This window comes from Notothenia rossii, assembly GCF_949606895.1.
Source record: "Notothenia rossii genome assembly, chromosome: 8".
Lineage (NCBI taxonomy): Eukaryota > Metazoa > Chordata > Actinopteri > Perciformes > Nototheniidae > Notothenia > Notothenia rossii.
The window spans coordinates 59,008,816-59,031,981 of NC_136906.1; the positions used below are offsets into that span (position 1 = coordinate 59,008,816).

The 23,166-nt window shown below is 41.0% G+C and overlaps 1 protein-coding gene across 2 annotated transcripts in view; it reads right to left on the minus strand.

Annotated features, from left to right (window-relative positions):
* nrxn3b (neurexin 3b) overlaps positions 1-23,166 on the minus strand; it is a 332,817-nt gene that overhangs the window by 28,641 nt on the left and 281,010 nt on the right. For both annotated transcript variants that reach the window (XM_079642411.1, XM_079642410.1), the window contains 3 exons: positions 17,624-17,795; positions 7,301-7,390; positions 5,488-5,798 (listed from right to left, as the gene is read on the minus strand). In XM_079642411.1, the coding sequence (XP_079498537.1) occupies positions 5,488-5,798; positions 7,301-7,390; positions 17,624-17,795 (573 nt within the window). The remainder of the gene's footprint in view (positions 1-5,487; positions 5,799-7,300; positions 7,391-17,623; positions 17,796-23,166) is intronic.

Genomic DNA, 23,166 nt, shown 5'->3' on the forward strand with positions numbered 1-23,166 from the left:
TAATTGTCCCCAAACATCTCAGGCCAGCAGTGCGAGTTAATTGAGTACGAGAGACGTCGATATCCCCTGATAGACAGACTCGCATAAATGAGTATTCCCACACTGACTATCCACATCAAACCAGAGAGCGTGAAATCTATTCTTTGGTTTCAACCAGTACTCTGTACAGCTGGAAAAGCTTAGGTAGGTGCTTAACAAGCTATACCTGTTTTAGAGAGGCTTGATTAAATGTAATACTGACATTTCATCCACCTGTGTGTCACCCTGACGGATAACCAACACAACAGAAGATCAATATGGGATTGACGATTGAATTTGCAGTGAGGAACTTCTGACAACATCAACACTCTTACGCACAGGTATAGAGCAGCATTGTTGGAGAAAAAAGTATAAATTATATGAACAATTTGGCCACATTTTCATGAAACTTGATGGAGGGATCTAGCATGGGCCAAGGAAGAACCCATTACATTTTGAATAGACTATTCCCAGGCATATTTGTCACTTTTGTTAACCGAATGCACTTCTAGTTTCCCTTTTATCTTGAATGGGATATGAATACACAGGTTTATTCCAAACCCAGTTTCAAATGTTGCCTCAAAACTTTAAATTGTTTTAATTGTGGTTCCAAACTACGTTAACCTTTTGAATGTACAATTGGTCTTCCTTTAATGGGAAATCATCTCCCGTCGTTCATACTGGTTCTTTTCATTATATAAGCTACAAGTATCATTTGAATCAGTAATGTTTAACTTCCAGAATAAGTGACATGCCATTTAAACTTCAACACCAACCACTTACTGTATGAACACTGAGCTCAGACAGCCAACAGAGCTCATGTCAAACGGTTTATTCCTTTGGGGAGAAAACGTTCCCATATTAAAAGCCGTTTGAGGCTAAAACAAAGCTTAAAGTAAACAGGTTTGTAAGAGCACAATATTTATTCTATTATTCTTGTTTATATTTATTGACTGTTGTATTGCTCTTTCTCAACCTTATTTACTTGTCTTGCCAAGTCAATAAAGAACTGATTAATATTTATTGCAATGGGATGGAGAAAAATAAAGGGCTGTTTGAGTGTCAGGATTTCTCACAGGGAACCTCTCTGTTCATTCTAAAGAGCAGCTGTTTAATGTGCATATGTCACACGCAGCATTATCTTCGCATTATGTTAGCGTTTCTGTGTCACCGCGGCTTTACACAGCGTTATGTTAAGAGTCTATGGCAGGGAGGTAAAGCTAACATGGTAAGCATTAGTCACCCTCCACTGAGGCACATGATCAAAGAGATTTTCCGAATGTTAAACGGATGAAACACAGAACGATGACTCGGGTTGAGTCTTTAGAAGTTAGGCAGGCTTCGGGAGCGGGACGGTGGGCGGGCGGGGGCGCTCTTCTTCAGAATGTGCCAGTCTGTTGACATATGTAATGCCAGGTCTAAGGCCCTGTAACATATCCACAAAGAGGTATGACATGGCGAGAAAAAACGATTTCTAGCCTAACGCTCAGACATCATTGGACTACATTTTATAGAAACAGATTGTTGTGGTTTACAGGAGCTATGTTGTCCTCTTGTGCATGCAAACATACAATTAGCGAGTGTTTCAAAGCTCCACAACACAAGGAACGGATATTATTTTACTGATTTACCAAATCTATCCAAAGGTTGTTGTGATGCAAGAAGATATTGCTTATTACCCAACGCTCTCAATACAAAATAAGACTTAAAAATAACTGATTATGGCCAAGCATTATTACAATTTATTTTGTCTATAAGTGGAATTCTGAAGATAGAACTTGTAGAATTATTATCAGAATTGGGAATCTTATGTTGCATATAAACCTTCTTTTTGAATTTAGTTTTGTTTGCTTCTTGTTAATTGAAATACTTACGTCTAACTTCAAGGTTTACAAGTTCCATGTTTTCTCTTTGTGCGTTTAAACATTCAATTAGGGAATGTTTCATAAGCTGGGCAACACTAGGAAAGGGAATCATTTTTATTTCATTTTTACAATTTATTCAGAAGTTCAGTGTTGCAAGAAGATGTTTACAGCAAACAAGTTTCCTCATTTGTCTTCTTGAAACTTTAAAAATATATAAATGGAAAGACAAATGTGGGAAAATCGCATATGAACTGCTGTTCCATTAAAGTAAGTAAAGCATTACATATTTAGTGAATGACTGTAACTTCAGCTTGTAAAACATACTTAAAACAGCTGAAGTTAAATCTTCTAAACCACAACGGTCTCTTTCCAGTCCACGCTAGTCTTTAGACCCCGTTGAGGTCACACAGTGTCCAAGTAACACGCTGACAGACAGAGAGAAAGAGAGTAAAAGAAAATGAATGGTGTCTGTCGGTGCGTCCCGGCGGAGCCATCATTAATTAAGCGTGAGATTGGTTCTCTCCACTTCCCACCCCTGTCTCTCATTCGGTTGATCCTGGGATGTCAGGGGATTTGTCACTTCTCACCTCGGAAAAAGAAACAGCTAGTGCTGGTGAAGTGGACCAATAATAGATGTGAAGATATCAAAACACACCAGTGGCTAACCGTGTCTATCACAACTGGACCTTCTGTAAACACCCCCCCCCCGGCGTTATAATGTCCGTCTTTTCACTGAATTGCCTTCTTGAAAAGGGTACTCACAACAATTCCGCAAGAACTTCATCTTCATCTGTTGCACTTGCCATTTCAACGTTAAAAACAATAGAACGGCATGAATTGCTTCGTCGCATCTAGATCCTCTGTCTCGAGCCAGTTAACTACCGGGCCTTCTAGAGTACCCTGGAACCGAGGGAAACTCTGAAAGAATACGCCCATTGGCTACAAATCAATATCTGATTGGTTGATCAAACTGTCAGTCCAAATGTCCATTCAGTGCAACGGCCAGGGCATTCTATCAAGGATGTAGAATACCTTGGTTGGCGGATATTCTACCAGAGACCCAGAACAAGATCTGATTGGTTGCTTTCTTTTCTAACACAAAACCACTGAACTGCGTAGACCATGGTCCGAGAAGGACAAATAAATCGACGTAACACTGTAATACTAGATCTTTTTTACATTTTATTTATATAATTAAATCGATTTTTTGTTTGTTTTATGTATATATTTATTTGAGTGTTCCAGGGTATTCTCTGAATACCTTGAAGGCCCTGACGGTTCTCCACTGAAACACACACATTTAAAGTCTACACACACCCTCAACTAAAACAGCTGCACACACACTGGACTCCGGCTCGGTGTCAGATTCCTATTGCTCTCTTCCAGCACTGCGGTACATCACTAATGATAGCTCCACTCCCTGTACGGCCCTATACTACCCTGAGGGGTGGAGACATCTGCCAAACTGGTACAGGTCCTCTCTTTACCTCTCACACCACCGTGTTTGACAGCCGACTTGGGAACAGTAAAATTAAAGGCCTTGGCAAATGAAATTCCGCGACACAGCGGTGTGAATCAAAGTGCTATGGAAGGTTGTAGAAGAAGAAGGAACGGAGCACGCTCTCGGAAGTAAAGGGAAAAGTTAGGGAGGGCAAAAAAGATAATTTGGCATCAAACAGCCGCATCTTGGGTATTGACAAAAGTGGTATAGCTTCATCATTTCACCTTGAAAAGGAGAATGCTGTGTATAAAAGATCTTTCACATAACGCAGGCAACTTATTGACTTCCTTTGATATTAATAGCCTATGACACAAAATGCCATTTTCCCAGCGATGCCACGTTATTCTTTGATCCGATGTGACCTTGTTGATGGTGCCGGAGACAGATGCTGGTGTAATGTATCTCAGTTCAGTCATCATCATCGCGCATTACTCATGCTACGCGTAGACGGAAAAGAATATGGATTGCTCTGCTCTTGCGCCGGAACTTCGAAACCGCACTTATGAGAGCTTGACACTGGGCCTTTCTTGGTATTTAGTGGCTTTGGCTCTGACTCCCACACAGTTGCACTCTGATAGAGACATACAAGTGTCAAGGGCCATCACTGCACGCCGGGCAATCTGTTGTTGAGGTGAAGAGGCTGATAACAGCGGCCCCTGTCTGTCGTCCACCAACAACCCTGTCTCACCCCCCCTGAGGGAGAGTTATTGCTTTAATATGAACAACGAATGGTTCAATTTGTCCTCTGGGTGTCAAAGGACTGCTCGGCGTGATTACTTTCTTGGCACGGCGGTGACATTCATTGGCTTCGAGTCAGGAGGTATTGGAGAAAGGCCTGTGTTAGGCCGGAGTGGGTGAATGACAGATACAGATGGACGGAGAAAAGAAGACAGAGAGAGAGGCAAGGCCGGCTTTGCCCACCTCGACGAGCAGCAGCATGCAATCCTCTTAGATTGAGAAATACAGTATTCTGACCTTGGCTGATCAAAAAGGGGGAAAAAAGGCAGCGCCGCTCCAATCCACCCACTCACAGAAAAGTCATAAAAACACATCAAATAGAGGAGAGGGCTTTTGAATTTTTGGCATGTCACTTTATCACATTTTCAAAGCTGATAATTAGGGGACAAAATATTCAGCTCACACACTCAAGTTTCTCAAGGAACAATGCAATTGAATGCAACTTTACCAACACTTTGGACAGTAACCAATGGGTTTATGGAAGGAGTGTGACATTTTTGGAAGAGCAATAATTTCCTTTCCTGTCCAGAATAAGATACAACAGTTGATACAGTGTACAGTTAACATGAAGCTGGAGCCAGCAGCCGGTTAGTTTAGCTTAGCATAAAGACAGCTATCTTATCAGTTATCTTCAGACAGTCAGTCTAGCTGTTTTCCCCATTTCCAGTCTTTGCGCTAATCTAAGATAACCAGCTGTTGGCTCTTGGATTCATATTCATCAGACATATGTACGAGGGGTATCAATTTCCTCATCCAACTCTGGATAAGGAAGTTAATGAGCGTATCCCCCAAAATATTGATCTATTCCTTTAAGATAAGTTCAGGATATTATTTGCATTGTTGACTCAAATCGTTCTACAAACTGGGCCTGAAAAGGCACTCACTATATGGATTACATAAAAAAAGCATTACTGTAGCTCAGTAAGAACCATTTGACGATATTTACAAAATGAGATATGAGTTTAATAATATCAATTATTTCGAACATATTCAATATTGTATAAATATAGAAGCAACTTTTAAATAATTTCCAACTTCATTTGTGGTTTCCCTCTACCTCAATATACTCGTTTTTGGAGTGTTCTTTTGCAAATTAATAATAAAAAAAATAAAATAATAATATAATAATATCTTAATCGTGCATTCTGTTTTGGCTACAATACTCCTTCATCAAAAATCGGATTTTGAGAATTTTATAATTATCCCTCCAAATTCTCTTTAGATATTGTGATTATATCCTTGTCGTGAAATCTTTGGCCACAATTGGCCATCCTTATTGGAACACACACAGAACCATCTTTGAATTGGAACTAACGTCACTCACCACACACATACATACTGAAGCACACATGTTGCCTGCCTTACCTGAATGGTGGGTGGTGAACGCTGTTTGCGCGTGGTCGTAGTGGAGAGCGTGGTGGTGGTCTCAATAAAGGTGGTGGACATCTCAGGCGGCACCGAGGTGGTGGTGCGTGCGGCGCCCCGGGTCACCGGCACATCGCCCACCAGCCGCACACTGCCGTTCACTTTGACGTTGCCGTGGCCCTCGGCGGCCATGTTGAGGACTTTGAGGCCGTTGTAATAGAGGCCGGAGAGCTGGCCCTGGTAGGGTCGCTTCCGGTCGTTTCCGCCGATGGAGATCGTGGCCTGGGTGTTGAAGATTGTCAGCTGCCGGCCTGGCGCGGAGGGAGGGACGATAGTATTTATACGCTTTGGATCTAAAAGCGGAGGAACTACTTTTTTATTACGGATAAAAAGCATTAACGGAAAAAGACTATGTCTGTTACCATTATGGATTTACCGCTTGATTAAACGAGTGAGGATTGAGGTAAAATGGTGAAAAGTGATGAAACATGCTGAAAAAACTCAAGTATCAGTTCTCAACAACCCCACCTGTTCTGTTCACTCTAAAAGCCTGCAGCTATATGCACTGTTATCTACAATAGGAAGGCTTTCTCTCTTGGACAACACAAGAAAAAGCCCCCTGAAAGAGCTAATGCTGGAAACAACACAAACCATTCAGCTATAGCAGCTTTATCGTAACACATGCAGGTATTGACATTATTTTTTGGAAAAATGAGCTAGAACAAGTTCCACAGGCACGCTTAATATTCTCTGGACAAAACAGTGGACTCATGCGGTAGGATGATTAATAAATATGGATACAGGGTTTGGCATATTATGATAAAGTATGAGCAATACACACTCACTACATGTCATGGGGAATTTCATTAGGAGACGTCTAAATATCCTTGTCAAAACACAGTGCTCATGCATTAATTATGAAATGAAAATGTACCAAACTTTTGCAATACTAGAATCATAATTGAAAATCTCATTTGTGTAATTTACATACAGAAAGCACTGCATGCCTGTCTTATTTGCACAATTACAATACACAAGGAATGACAGGGAGAGGACGTACATGTCACAGAAGCGAAAAATGAAATAGCACGTGTGGAGTCATGCAGGCAGCAGTAATGGGGTTTTCACACCTGAGTTTTAGCAGTTGTTAAAGGGACTTTATAATCAGGTTAAGATCTTTATGTGCAATGAACTTTAAAAAGCAGTTTATGATGTTATTATGTTGAGTAAGAGAGGCAGGAGTAGATTTCTTTTAATCCTCGTAAATGTTTTAAACATAAACAAGGTTGATTTCAGTGATTGAAAATTCTATCAGGGCACGTTGGCAGGCTTTGCTGTCAAAAAGGCTCCAATTAGCTCTCCATCACCAAAAAGGGGGGATTTGATCGTGTGCGACTACAATCAGATACATTACAGCAGGGAGAAACACCTGCTGTTTGGAAGGTCTTCAGGGGGGTATGCCCACTGATTAGTTTGTTCTCAAACATTGCAGAGGATTTGAGCCAAGCCTATTGTTGCATGCTGTCCCTTTAGACAATTTTGCACACAGTACTTATCTTTGCATGGTTTTAAAAGCTCTCCCCAGTCCCTTTAACTGGACACCATGATTCAACACAATTTTAAAGGATGACAATGACAAAAAGGGGGAAGAAATAAAAAATAAAAACCAAAGGAGAGAACTATTTTTTTTAACTTGATTTTTAAAAAGGGTTTAAGGGGTGGTTTTTCATTCTCAGAGGTTGAAAGGGAACAAGCCGATGAAATGACAGAAAAATAAAAAGAGAAACATTCTAGAAGGTCGATAGAGATTTACCTTTCTCCTGAAGCCAATCTTCTACTGGCCGGGTATATTTGAACGGGATTTTCTTATTTGCCATTTGATAGCGCTCAATGTCGCTGTTGCCTTTAAAGTTTGAGAGTTTAACAAACAGCTTGAAACAGTCGGCAACAGCAACAGACATCAAACATTTATACAGTGGTTTATAACGATGTTTATCTTTGTTTAGAAGAATTTATAAAAGCTTTATGATGAGTTTTTTTAGTTTACGTTTTAAATGTATATTTATACAGCACACTCCACACCAATATTTAACAAAGTATCCATAGACTAAAAGCACATTTTCATAGCACTCATAGAAAAGACACACTTTTTAAACAACCTGCAAGAAAAGGTGAAAACACAGGAAATACAACCAGTCTACATAATACAATCATTATATTGCATACTAAAGACAATAGGCATCACATTAAAAACCTAGAAAATGCATTAACTGCCTTTCTGTGTAGCAAATTGGAGATAATTAATATGCACTTGTTCTCCCACTGGACACCACCTGCTTTAATATTTCAAGGGCCAAGAAATGATTGGGTTGGAAGCGTATTTGAAAGGAAAGAGCTGTGTAGCAGGTTTGTAAGGGGGCAACGATGGAGGAGGAAGTGGTAATATGAAGTACTGCAGACCTATGGGGAGGGAAGTCCCACAGCGACAAAGACTCGAGGAGGACAATGCATACAAATGATATCATTACCGACATGGTGGGAGGTCTTTTTGAGAAAAAACAGCTGAACCCCAGCTGCGGCTGATAGGCCACCTTTTACATTGAATGCTAAGTGTGTGCTTAGTATTATTCCTGGCATGTTCCATTGTGTATTTTCCAGGTTGAAATATTTTGCCACCGAGCCTTCCCTAAAAGACACCGACAATACGATTGGGACATTCAACATCGAATATTTTGGGGTACGACAAAAGACTGTGAAGCCTTTAAAGAATAATGACACCATGATGTCACTCAGTAACCAGATGGGAATTTGGAGGAAAAAGGGGCATGAGTATTCCATGATTTATAACACAAATGAAAGGGCAAGGCTTTACAATTGTGAGAAAAGGCTTTCTGGAAATGCTGCTTGGAGTCTCTCAGGTGATTTATCTACTGACTACATTATACACACACATACTCAAGGCAACATGAGTGCATCCCTATTTTCACTCTTGGGCATAAGCCTCTACTATAATGGCTTGGCTGAGGCTCAGGAGGTACAGTGGGTTGTCCAATGATCGGTGGTTTCGATCTCTGGTTTATCCAGTCCTTGGGTAAGATGCTGAACCCCAAATTGCTCCAAAAGGCACAGCTATTGGTGGAGAGTATGTGTGTGAATGAGCATTGGACTAGATGAGCATTTTGGCAGCTTGTGAAGCCGCTCTGCCATTGATGTATGACTGTGTGTGAACTATTAAATGTTGGCATGAGGTGTCAGAACCCCTCAGAATTCGGAAGACTCAAAAGGCGCTGTAAAAACAAAAGTTCTTCCACATTCAAGTCAATATTAAAGCACCCTTTGCATTGTTAATGTTAGGGTAGACAACAGATCTATCTTATTAGGTTTTAAAAAAAACATGGTTTGGGCTAAACCACGGGACACAAAGGCCGATCCCTTGTGTTTGTTAGACCAATCCAACACAACTCCCTTCAACCCTCAGAGGACTTTTGATCTTTTTTTGTTTGCCCGTTACATTGGAATAGCCAAAAGCCCAGTGCGTCTCATACAAACTTAAGGGGGTGTCTGTCTTTGACGCCCTTGGAGTGAGACCAGGCTGCCAATTTCGAGCCACCTGACCAAGTGTGTTTTCTGGGTAAGATATAATGCCTGTCTTTGTTCTACACAGTCTTCTTTTTGTTCTTTCGTGGTTCAGTTATTACCTGCATATCTGAATACCAACTGTTCCCACCTGCTGAATACAATTGCACATACGGAGGGAGCACACCACAGTTACATTAAACTGTTAATTAAGCCACTCATGCTGCAAAGTAGTTAGGTACCCCATATGCTCGTATCAGTTTCCTCTCCTCACTCCTCTATTCTATCGGTCCTTTCTACCTGTCGGAGAAGAAAAAAATTTTTTGGGCGAAGTTCTCAGCTTAAAGCCAGCTGGGCAGTATGTGTGTGTGGATATGGCTGTGAGGGATCTCCAGGAGCTAAAGGACCGTATCTGCAGCGTGCCAGCAGGTTACTCAGCTACTCACAGGGCCCCAGCCCTATTCCTTTGATCTCAGAGAGGTTTCGGGTGGCAGCCAAATACACTCTCCAGTGGACGAGGACCACATAGGGAGGTACGATGGCTGCATGAGAAAGCAGAGGACTGACGGAAAGGTGAGGACTTTCGTGGAAGTAGGTGGAGGGATGGATTGGGGCGGGAATAACACAGAAGGGAGGATGTGCAGCGTCTACAAAGCGTTGCTAATATGTTCACTTAGCTGGAGTGAAATCACATCTGAAACTGAGAGAATGCAGGGTAAGCTTGGCCTGCACTGCTAATGGCTTGGTCTCAGGTATAGCTCTTACATTGTTCTGGGTGATTAATGAGGTGACAGCCCCCCCTGTAATGAATACACCACAAGCTAATTATCCAACTAATGAGAACAATCTCTCTAGTTTGTCAATTTGATATTCAATTTCTAAAGGTGACTCCAGAATGGATGACCTTACCAATAAAAGCAGTATTGTTTATTATAAAATCAATATTTTTTTCAAAGCAGAGTGGACACATATTTCGCTATTTGTATATGAAGCTTTCATTACAAAGAGGACAGTGAAATTAAGCAACATTATGTGTTTGATTATTTCTCATATTTCGGTGTCATCTAAAAATCTATTATTAGGTTGCACATATATACTTTTTTTTTTTTTTAGTCAGTTTATTGAACATGTCAGAAACAAACACATACAATATATATATATATACATATATATATATACATATATATATATACACTATTTTTTTCCCCTTTTTCTTTCTCACTCAAATTAATAATTATAGCAAAGTACAAAAAAAAAAAGAATAATAACAAAAAAAACAATAATAATTCTCCAATAGTCTCTGTCATGTTCAACAGGAGCAAGAAGAAGCTTAAAAAAACTTTTCTGGTCCTACCCACTCTAGCATATATTTTTCTTATAAATTAAATATTAGGTCATCGTCATCAGCGACATGTTTGTTTGCTTTTTGATAAAACAATCAGAAAGAAATTACTTTTACAATTACAAGAAATAACAACAAATGGGATTTTCCAGGTCCTGTTCATAACCATTAATGATTTGGCTCCTAAATAAAACTTTCAGTTTAGATAGACTTTTACAATATTTCAGTGCATCATTACAGTTATTCCACAGACTAACACCTTTTGATGAGATGCAATGAAGTTTGGCATTTGTTCGTACGGGTGTTTTTAAAAAAAAATGCAGTTTCCTCTCAACATGTGCATGCTTTCTCTCCGTGTGAAAAGTCCCTGGATATTATGAGGTAATTGTTGATTTGAGGATTTGAACATAATTTGAATAGTTTTATAGTCAACCAGGTCTTGTAGTTTTAGTTTTTTTAGTTTGATGAACAATCTATTTGTTGGTTCTCTGTACGTAGTTTTATGTGTAACTCGTATGGCTCTTTTTTGCAGGATGAAGATAGGATGTGTATTTGTTTTATATGTGTTCCCCCAAACTTCCACACAATACATCATGTATGGCAGTATGAAGGAGCAGTACAGCATAAACAAGGAAGCTTGATTAATTAGGTATTTGGCTTTATTCAGAATTGCTATTGATTTGGATATTTTGGCTTTGATATAGCCTATATGTGGTTTCCAACTTAATTTATTGTCTATGATTACTCCAAGGAATTTTATTTCCGATACTCTTTCTAATTGGAAGCCATTTATAGTGAGTTTCTTCTCTGTATTGGTCGATCGATTCCCAAATATGATGAGTTTGGTTTTGCTTGCGTTCAATGTTAATTTATTTTGGTCAAACCAGATCTTCATCCTGCTCAGTTCCTTCTCCATTGTGACCAATAGCTGTTCTAAATCGTCCCCACAGCAGAGTAGACTTGTGACGTCTGCAAAAATAATGGTTTTAATAGTTTTGGATACTTCACAGATATTGTTAATATACAGAATAAATAGTAATGGCCCCAAGACTGAGCCCTGAGGCACCCCACATGTAACCTGCAGTAATTGTGATTTATGGGTTTGTAGTTCAACGTACTGTTCCCTGTTATGTAGGTAGCTGAATAGCCATTATAGTGCAACACCTCTAATGCCATATCTCTGTATTTTTTTAATTAATAATTCATGGTCAACCGTGTCAAATGCTTTTTTAAGGTCCAGAAATATCCCTATTGCATATTCTTTCTTTTCTATTGCCTTAGAAATGTGTTCCATAAATTCTATAACTGCAAATGATGTAGTTCTGTTTGCTCTGAAACCATATTGTTGTTCATAGAGTATGTTATGTTTGGTGATGAAGTCATTTAGTCTTGTATAGTAGATTTTTTCCAGTATTTTGGAAAACTGTGAGAGCAATGAAATTGGTCTATAGTTTGACAGTACATGTTTATCTCTAGATTTATGTATTGGTATGACTTTAGCAGTTTTCACTTTATTTGGAAATACACCGGTTTGTATTGACTGATTACAGATGTGAGTTAGTGGTTTGGCTATACATTCAATAATGTTTTTAATACATGTCAATATCATGACAGTCTGTTTCAACTATGCAATAATGATCGAGCCTTTGATTAAACTTTGTTAACTTGTTCGGTTATAAATCTCCAGCACAGACAACCTCATTTCTGTTTTCTTATTATAAACACTTAGTATACACAATATTTTAGCCATTCAATTCTTAATAAATAATACCTAAGGGGATCTGTCCAATGTGATAAATTAACAAGTAGAACGTATTGTGTTTGGAACTGATATTATTATCCTAGAAATCAGTGGATGATCGTACTGTATTCTTATTCATGCTGTGAGGAAAACATTTCAAAGTGTATTTATACCAAAGTGCCAACTGTTAAAGGCTTGCAAAGAGTGCTGTTTGATTAAGTGCCATTAAAAATATATGACTTTGATTCTTAATCCGACCAGTTTGGGAGCCCTACTTAAATTATATTGAGCCTGGTGTCTCTGACATCATGTTTCTTGATTATTCTTACTACACATAATCATTGTAACCTTTGTGTTATATTTCTAAATCTGAGCTTGTGTTCTGTGTTTTGAGTTCTCCCTCTTGTGCATCAATACTTGGTTTTTCTTACTTGTACTAAAATGCATAAACATATTGTAAAATGAATATGTATTGTTATTGGTAGTTGCAATATTACTACAATTATTATCATTATTATTATTAGCAGCTAACGTAGTAGTAGGACTAAATTCCTATGCAGTGTTGGTATTATTATTTTACATTTCCACATGTGCATACCATGCATATTTAGCATTATTCTCACACTTCTGACTGGCTGATGCAAACCCTTTTCACACTGTTAATATTTCACATTTGTTGCTGTTTCTGTCTCTTTTAGCCCTAATGGATGCATCCCCCACTTGTTTCCTCCCAGCCCAAACAAAGTGTAAATGTTTCCCCTTTGGTGGCAGCCGTTCAGTCAACACAAACACTGGCACGCCGACAGTCATCTGCTGGTCGTTCGCTTCGTTCTATTCAGTTTACTTGCCAGACTAATCTCACTGGGGTTCCATCGCCGTGCCAGGCCTGAGAGCGCATCAAAACTGCGTAAATGGCTGCTGTGACAGGCTCCTGGCATTTTCTCAATTTGGGGATGATGAGTACATTTGATAAACTGCTGCCTTGTCCAAAAAGACATCATCCCCAGGTTCTGGCCCATAGCTGTTTCCTTGTTATGTGTATCCTGCACTGCCCACCTCATTCCCAAATCCATGTGTTCTTCTTTAGTCACTCATTCTGTTTTTCTATTCACTATCCTTTATTCTCTTCCCCTCCGTCTCTCTGCATTACAATCGTCCTTCTTTGCTCTTCTCGGCTGACTCACACCTCTTCAGCTAGAGTAAGAATTTTCTGGTATCATTAATCTACTTTTTTCTCCCTTTCTCTTCTTCTCTACCCATCTATCTGTCTACACGTCAGCTCTTTCTACCTTCTGTCAACCTATTCCAGTCATCTACTCCATTAAATGCCTCTGTGTTCTTTCACTGTCTGCATTTCTCCTCTATTCACCCACGTTTCCCTGTTTTTTTTTCTTCCTGCTTTGCTTTTCCCTCTATCCTCTTTCCCTTCTCTCTCCGACGTCAGACAAAGCCACGGAGTAAATTCATCATTTATCAGGTCGCTCTGAAATTTATGATGTTGAAAGGATGAATTAGACTGGCGGCTTCCACGCTCAGCTTAGTCGGGGTTCTGAGAGCGACAGAGATTGTGTCTCAGATAGGGCTAATCATGTTTGGCCCCGGGGACGAGTGGGGATTTATCTCGTTCCCGAGGAATTGTTTTGTCTGAATTTCAAGACAAAGATTGGCAGATATCTCCAAAAACGGTTCTACTCATTGTGCCTGTTTCAGGTTGCAGGAGCATTGTGTGCCTTTCTGCCTGGATAAAGGTATTTGTGTGTTTGAAAAGGAAAACAAGGCCAATCCTTCTGTGACCAGAAATGATGGAACACACACACACACACACACACACACACACACACACACACACACACACACACACACACACACACACACACACACACACACACACACACACACACACACACACACACACACACACACACACACACACACACACACACACACACACACACACACACACACACACACACACACACACACACACACACACACACACACACACACACACACACACACACACACACACACACACACACACACACACACACACACACACACACACACACACGCACGCTATCACCCCCGGCACAAGCAGAGTAGTTAGGCCAATGGTCATTCATCTGAGACAACGCCTGGACCTCAGCCAGCTCCGGCAAAACGTGATGCACGATTTCCGCCTGGCTCGGTCTAATAATTCCCTCATTCAAAGAAACAAACTCATGAAAAAGATCATGTAATCCAAAATCAAAGAGCGCGAGGATTCGGAGAGTTATATAAGGAAATTGGAACCCTCTCACTAAACAAAGGCAAGCCCCTGCAGTAATGTGGGTTGTCACAAAAGTAAAATCACGATTGTAGGAGAGAGGAACAACGAATGGAAAAAGGAGGGGAAACGCAGAATAAAAGGAATTGATGACAGTTCTCATTGTCATCAAAACAGGGTTTTGCCCACACACTAACACTAAAACTCGCGTAAGCAGCTGTTTGGGATCAGGAATTGTTGTGTAAAAGTGATTCTGTGTGTTATGCTTCAATAGCTCTCACATTCAAAAGCCTAATCGTTATATTGTTATTTGTGATAATCCCTATAATCATGGGCTTCCTGGAAATTGTGTTTAGATAAAATATCAGTTTGCAAAAAATACATTTGACATTCTACCTTCAAACTTCAAATCGTCAAAAGAGGAGAACTCTGTTTATTACTGAAGTTGTGGTGGTGGTGTTGGGATGGATGCACTGTATTGAAATGATATCCTAATATTACAGTTATGTTTGCATAAGGGTGGGCAACATATCAGAACTACCTCCAAATATAATGCTGTCCAGTTTAATAAAAATGAATTGCATATTCAAATGTATTTATTTATTGGTTAATCTTTTATTCAAAGAGAACATGCTCGTCTTGCTGCTCGTGCCTATTTTCCTATCTTTAGCAATATCGCCAAATTCCACTATGATAGTAACTATAATACAATAACAGTGTTTTATCATATAATTAAGGTCTATCCCAAGAAAGAAGGAAATGTCTTTAAATTAGACCCAGCATTAATCTAGGTCACGTTGTAAAAACCTCCTGCTTCCATTTAAAGCAGACAGTAACGCCTTTGTACTTTGGTGGTGTAACTTTGTAAACACTGCTGTTAAGATGTCCAATTTACACGCCCAAGGCTATTTTGCAAGCGGCTTTGAATGACAAGCAATCCACCGACACCTTTGTTCTCACCTATTCCTCACCAGGGAGAAAGGGCATACCTGGATCCGGTAACAGTTTATTGAACGACCTGAGAGCCGTCTCGGCGGGCTGCTCTCTTCAAGTTGAGCATAGGAGTGTGCGAAAGCAGTCGATGAGTCTGCACCCCTAACATGTAATTACTCATGAGATGACAACGCCTTTACAAGGCAGAGAGGGCGGGCAACAAAAATCAATCATCGTTGAATTGCTATCACTGAGTGTCCTGCAAATTACCTGTGCAGAAGAGAAAAATAAATTACCACGCATTCGATCCCCCGACCTCAACTCAATGGCGGGCGGACAGAAAAAGGGAACAGAACCTCAACAGAATAACTAGGAATGAATACAAAGCTCAAATAAATCAAACCTCTTTCTTTTAAACTGAAACACAAACCCAACGGACATCTATCAGTGATTTTTTAATGGACGCTATCTTTTGATCATAGACATTGACGGACATATTGATAGAACGATTGAACGTTGATGGAGAAAGCATTTTCACATAACTATGACAATGACAGGTGCTCAGCTGAATGCACTGGTCTTTAAATATGGAGAATGGTTGAAAAAAACAAACCCGTAACCTCCACAAATGCCTACGGGATGGAGATGTCACTCGTTAACATGTCGTGCCCCAGATGTTTTGGAGTTTCTCAGTATTCCCCAGTATTAGTGCGGCTGAAATCCAGTTACGAAACCCTTCCTACTTTATTTGGGCCACGGAAAAAAATAAAAGCGGAAGACAGCCGATGGCAAAAGAAAGCCAGAGACAGAAGAGATTAGCATCACCTGCGCTGGCATTGAACCAGAGCAAAACAGCGTGCCAGGTCACGGCAGGAGAGGAGGCTGCCCTGTCCTCGATGATGACACAACCAGGAGCGCGCTGTAGGGCTGCTGAGACATAGGGCTGAGAAGTGAAAGGGATCAACTCCTATTTATTTGCTCCTTACCATCGGGGGAGCATCAGCATTTTTGTTTTGTTTTCAAAAGTCTAGCTAGGAATTCACAGTTCTGGTCACATTAGCTCCACATCTGGTAATGTAACTACTCAATCTTCAACATTATCCTACATCTGTTTCCGTCCAATTATGTCTTGCTGCCGCGGTACAATCTTACCTCAGAGATCAATGAAGTTTCATATTATCTTTTGTCATCCCAACTTCTCTTCGCCTCAACTGCCACTTTGTGCCCGTGTTGCTTCCCTGTGCGTCTGCTCCGTTTGACTGAGTGAAATTGAAGAGTGGGTAATAGGGAACAAGGAAACAACTGTGGCCTCTCCTAAGCTGGCTGGCAATAGACACCGATATCAAAGACCAGGAGAGCCAACTCAATTTAATGGACTGTTAAGTAGAAGCGGGAGAGGGGTTTTCCCCCCCTTCCTTCCTCCTCTCTCTCACACCTCGCTAGCTGATCGGCACATCTCTGTTCCAAATGAAGGAAGTGCCTGAGCGAGCACTGTTTGATGACCCCATTTGTATTCTGCTGCTGTGCTGATTTTGCTGACCTGGGAATGAGAGATATAGGCAGGCAGCGGCTTCATCTGGCCAACCGGCCACCCTTGGTTTCTGCCTATACCCTCTTCTTGCTTACCCACTGACAAAATGTGTCTTGGTGCCTTTCAATCCCTCTCCCCAAATGAACCAGCCAGCTGTTGCACAGTTAATGCCTCTTCTGAGACAAAAGATGGTAGCCCGGTGTGCTCCTCTCCTGTAGAGTCAGGTGTGAGGCGCTTGCAAGTGGAGACGTTTTTGGAGGCATGGTTTCCCACAGGAGCATAGTGTGTGCTAATGTTACTGGAGGACACTTAGTCTCTTGACATGTTTTACCAAGAATAATGGGAGAGGGAGAATCTTTTTACCTTTGTTTCAGTCACGAAAATTGGTGGAGGGGTTAAGAATTGGACTTAGAAGAATCCATTGAATTTGGGAGCAACTCTGAATTAAAAGGCGGATACGCAAATAAGTTGTGTAAGCATTTGGAGACATTTGTTGAACAATGAAAGATTTTTTTTTTGCCTGTGTTGAATCCACATTTAGAACTATCATTTATATGATTTGCCTTCCCAATTTCTGGGAATTGGGCCCATCCTGGGATCAGGGCAGCAACTTGGTGCAAGTCCGGTTCCCTAAGTACCATTCCAGATTTGTTCTTGTTGGAACCCTTTGCTAAAGTAAAAAGGTGATGTCCAGTGGTGAAAACTCAGACAAATCTATCAGACAAATATTAAAAAAAGAGGCAGTACCTGTTGGAAAGTGTTCATTGACGGGCCAGTTGTCCACCTGCAAGGTGGCGTTACCCCCGTTCCTGGTGAATCGGACCAAATGGTATTTTCCATCGTCGATGTCGGTGGTTGTCTCCTTAACACTGATGTCCACCGTCCCAATGTTAAATGTCACACTTACTTTGCCTTGATCCTGGAAAAGACACAAAGAAAAAAAACACAGAATAAGTTAGGGATCTGATTCCAGCATTGGATTAATCCACATATTTGAATGCAGTACTTTTTCTGAACTAGCAATTGGCATTACTCGCAGAAAGCTATGTTTCTCAATAAGTCACATTTGTCTCCAAGCTAGACAAATTAGAGAATTTGAACTGGTGCTGCGCCGAGATACAACCTATTGTTGTGCAGTAACAAATTAATTATACAATAAACTAACTGTAAAAAGTTCAATAAAGCTACTTGGATGAATGCCCTCGGCTGGTGCTAATGGCGAACTACTCAGAGAACCTGAGGACGCCAGCGCTACGCTTCATTATACCACTGTAATGTGATGAAAATAGGCTGCCAGCAGAGATTGTAATGATGAGTAATGCTCCTTGCAGCCTGTCACTGCAAAACTGGCAGGACAGATGCCTTTTTCTGCTGCGGTCCTTGCAAACGGTATGAAAACCATATGTTTTGTTTAGCTCCTAATGTTAAGCCAGTTTCCCCGTGTCCAGAAATCGTGATTCCTCCCCATCATTTCCTGACTCCTCTCCCCTCGACCCCACTAGTTTTCATGATCTGCCAGTGTGTTTTATTGTGGCTGCTTGCGTATTCATGGGCATGTTAAGCAAAAGGTTTCTAGAGCAGAGTTGAGTGAGTGGCAAAGGAGTAGGGCTGTGTTTTCTGTGTCATTTGTTTTAATCCCCCACAGGGAATCTCTCTATGTAATTACCTACTTTAGAAGGCAGGAGTAGAGGGACCATTTCTCATAACAAAATGAAGAAGACTTGCACAGGGGGCAGACATATTGTTAAATGGTCAGCTGAGACTCTGGCATTGCATGGCTAACTGCTACAACCCAGGCCATGATAATGTTGAGCTTAAATTTACTGGAAGGCAATGAAGCGTTGCATGATTGCTATAACTTAAATGAAGCAATGCATAAACCTGGTGATCTCTATTAAATGTAAGAGGATATTAATACAATAGGAGAGGAGAGAATTACTATAATACCACCGGATTATTATACCAAGCTGCAGTGTGTACACTAATAAATGAAGCGTGTCATTTTATTGGTGCCCGGATGACCTCAGGCTTCAACATTTTTTTGAGTTACTTCAGCCTTACTTAAGCTGTTTTCATAATAGAGGACTACCTTTGAGATCTATAAGGGACGAATATGAACTTTTAAATCAAGTTTGTCACAGCAGATGTCTCTTTTTATTTCTCTAAATTAGGATCCTGTTTTTGTTTCTCGGCAAGTGTCGAGAGGCGCGGGAGAATATACTTGTCTTAATTTAAGGCACAGTGCAAACAGCAGATGCTTTCTTGGAGTTTTTAAAGGAAGAAGGAACTTGCAGTAAAATGACTTTGTAGGCATGAACCTGTGGTGACATGTGGTTTCCAGGTTCTTTTAACCGTCGAGGCGGTCCAAGACACAATATTTAACGCCTCACTTGTTGAGTGAATTACCCTTTTTCTATTTATAAAAAGAGATATTGTTCTTGAGACCATCATGCAAGGAACATCAGAGGGTCTCTCCTCTGTAACAATCTCCTGCCCCACTAATAATGGAAAAAGAATGTCGCCAAAGACACGAGAAATACATCTCCTAAAAGCCGAAGTAGGGTTGAGAGTAGGAGCCCGACACACAGAATATCTGAAATCGCACTTAACGTCTCAGTCAGAGAGGCAGTAAATGGGCTCCTAATTTAAGCAGTCATCATTAAAGTTTAGAGCAACACGCAAATGCATACTATAAAAGTGTGAACGGGCAAATTCAAATAATCCATCCGCCTAAAGGCTGAGGTAAGCACACACAAGAATATGTTGACCGTGAAAAATACTACGAAAGCATCCCCCTGACTAATGACAGGACCTTTCTGTGGTACGAAAAAACACTGTGTCTGATGGCCTGAGCGCAAACAAAGCCCAGACAGACACATCAGCTCTGGTCCATCCACGGTGACCTTCAGAGGCTGTGGCAGCCCCGGCTCTCTTGTGTAGTCGCATCAAAGCCACATCACTGACCCACTAATACCTACAAACAAAGACGGATTGTCACCCCCCTGGCCTTGGTACAAACAAACAGCAAAACACAACAATTGTACACCTCTGTAACTGTTGCAGAGTGCCTCCGGGCAGGCAGTGTGCAGAGGGGGCACTGAGTGTTAATGCTTCACAATGGTCCTCTCTTCTTTTCTTCTTCTTCTGCACTACTGCTGTTGTCCGGCTACCCTTCCACCACCGCCACCCACCTGCCAACCAGCCCACCCCCGCGCTGCAGCAAGGTTTGATTGACAGATCCAATTACGTTTTTTATTGGCCTGTCGCTCGCGAGGATAGAAGGCACTTCATTGTCTCCCGAGCAAAGGGGAAAAATGGCTATTGTTCTCTTAGTGGAAAAGATGATGGCCACTATTCCAGGAGTAAACAAATGATGGGCCGAAAATCACTTTCAAACTCACACACACACTCTCCATTGTCAAAACACACACACAGTAAGTCATATAGTGTAACCTTGCGCTACAGGAGCTTTGATTCAGTCGCATCACGAGGCAATAAATACAAAGCAGTGTCCGAAGATTCTCAGTCGCTCTCAAAACATTTTAAATATGGCATTACAGTAGGGAGAGTTGTAATTTACTGGTGCAATGTGCTAATGCCCTTTTATAGTCTAACACTCTCCCACACTCTCTATTTAATGCCAATCAGGAATGCATACCGCTTTGCCGCTATAGGAGTAAAATGAGATTATGTTGGCAGTTTGTTTGTGCGTCACTTAAGCATTACAGTATGTGTGGGCATGGTGTGTTCACGCTCCGTGTAACTAAGACTGATAAATGTAATTCCAGCGAGCAAACCCTCCTCCTGGCCCCGGCTTGGCACGAGGCGCTCCAGCAGTCCCACGTGACCCGCCACACACCGACATCAGTAATCAGGCTCGCCACAATCCAATTCAGGGCCGATCAATGCCTCCAACACATGCAGAGCCCCCCGGGCAGAGTGAAAGGAGAAAGGATCAGTCAAAGCGGTGGTGGGCGATACTGCTGACCGCCATCACAGACAGCCCCTTAGAAGACAGCTGCTGTACAGGGGACAAGCCCCTCACAAAAGACCCCATCCCAAGCTCTCTGAATGGTCATTCTGCTAAGCCACAGGCTTTGGACAGATATGGACGTCCGAAAGCCATTTTGTGGAGGTGAGATGGGTGGAATAAGCACATTTAGCTCAGCTAGGGAGAAAAAAAGGCTGACAAAAGAGCTATGGAGACAGAGAAAGACATGGAGAAATGTATGCGGTTATATGCCAGCTGTTTTTTTTAAGAAGATGTGCATTGAAAGCACTTTAAGGTCAGATAATGTTATTAAAGTGGGAGTTCTTCCACCCACAAAAGGTATTACATTGCAATCAAACCTTGATTGAAATCTGGTGCCGGCACAGAGTAGTTGTAGCGGGACGACTCCAGTGGATCTATATTAAGTCTCAGCTGGGAGGGAGGAAGATCTGATATCAGGAATGTGAAAATGTCCCACGGGGGGAGTTTGGGTTACATATCCACCCTTTCATCTGACATCAGCGCTTCAGTTGGATTTTGTGGTCAGGGGCCATCAAAACTAGATCATAGAAGCATTGGAAGTAGAATCAATAGAGTGGAGGAGCTAGGACAACGTGAGACACAGCGGATTGATGCACCTGGCCTTCACACTGCCAAAGCCATTTATCGTCAGTAATTGACAGAGATAACTCATGGACGGCGAAGTGATTTGTAGTTGTCTGTTCTTGTGCGCATCGGGCTCCGGAGTCAGAAATGTGCTAAAGGGTAGGATGTAAGAGGCTGTTCAGGAGAGGTTTGTGTGTGTGCTGGCCTTTAGAGGCAGTCATTACTTCATGTACAGAATGTACTGAAACTCGACAGGCCCTAGGCTGGGCAAGCGTCCGACATATTTGTTGCGGTCTTGAAATTGTGTAAGGCTATTGGTGAATTGAAAGCCATCATTACAGGAAGAATGTCTCTCTATTTCCACAATGAATACATGGATCAGTCACACAAAGGAAATATACAACCAAACAAGCTGAGACAAACCCGATCACACCTTTGGACGAGAGAAAAGAGTCCTCATGAATTGGAAATGTAGCTTTGATATTGAGTGGTTTAATGTTTGGTTTGCAACAAGTCCTGCAATGTCGTCAACAAATCCCAATAAAAGATCAAAACCAAACAGACAGATTTGTGTCTGTGAGGCAGAGCTGCATTATTGTTATAAAATGTAAAAAACCCATAATTTTTGCATTGTTGAACTGAAGTACAATAAACATGGGTATCAGTCCAACATACTGTGTCCTGCTCAAGAGCACTCTTAGTAATAAAAAAAAATCTGTATTAATCTGTAAAAATTCTGTATTTACCATTTTTTGGTTAACATTTGCTACATTTTGTAATCACTTAAACTTTATATTAATATGAAACTTTGAATATGTCACCCATATTTCAAAGAGAGCATACAGAAAAAACTATTTCGCCGACAATGTCCAGAAATGTGGACTAACACATGATTTTGACCTTCTTTTGGGATATGGTAACGACAAGAAAAATATTCATCCTCACCCTTAATGTGTGCTGAACACTGCATTAAATAAGCACTTACACAACAATGTGTCCAACTGAAAAGTCTCCTTGTTACTCTGTCAAATCCAATGGACGCACTGCCAGGAGGTTTCATAGGGGCTGTTGCTTTGACAGAAAGTATTTTCTTTGAAAACGTGACACACAAGCTTCACAGAGTAACAAGGCCGGCCACTCTGAAAATAAAAGTTGTGACTTTTAAATGGGATTTTTCAATGTTGTGAGCAACAACAAACATCATTATATTCTCATCCATTGCATTGGTGTGGCAGCAGAGTCTCAAAGCTCAAAAACTCGGGCGACTCATTTAAAAATGTTCTACATGGCTAGATGTCAACGAGTATTTTTATTGTATAATTTGAATGAACTGCCTTATTAAGCAGGTATACGGGCAATGATTGGCTTTGGCTCATCCTGAAGGAAATACAAAGTTACAAAAGGGATATAAAGTATTGAAAAAGAAAGAAGGGGGTGAAAATACACATTTGAATGTGATGAATAAAGCTGAATGTTAAATACATGCCGCTGCTCAGAGCAGTGATGCATACGTAGTGCTGCAGACAGACAGGAGCCGAAGAAGGCACACATTTTTGGGAAGAAATATACTCTGCAGAGGGACTGAATAAAACACTGCAGACACGGTTTTACTTTCTCATAATAGAAACAGAGGCTGCAGGGTTTGGGATTTTGCTTTGTACGGTGACAGACTTAATGCACTATTCAAATAAAC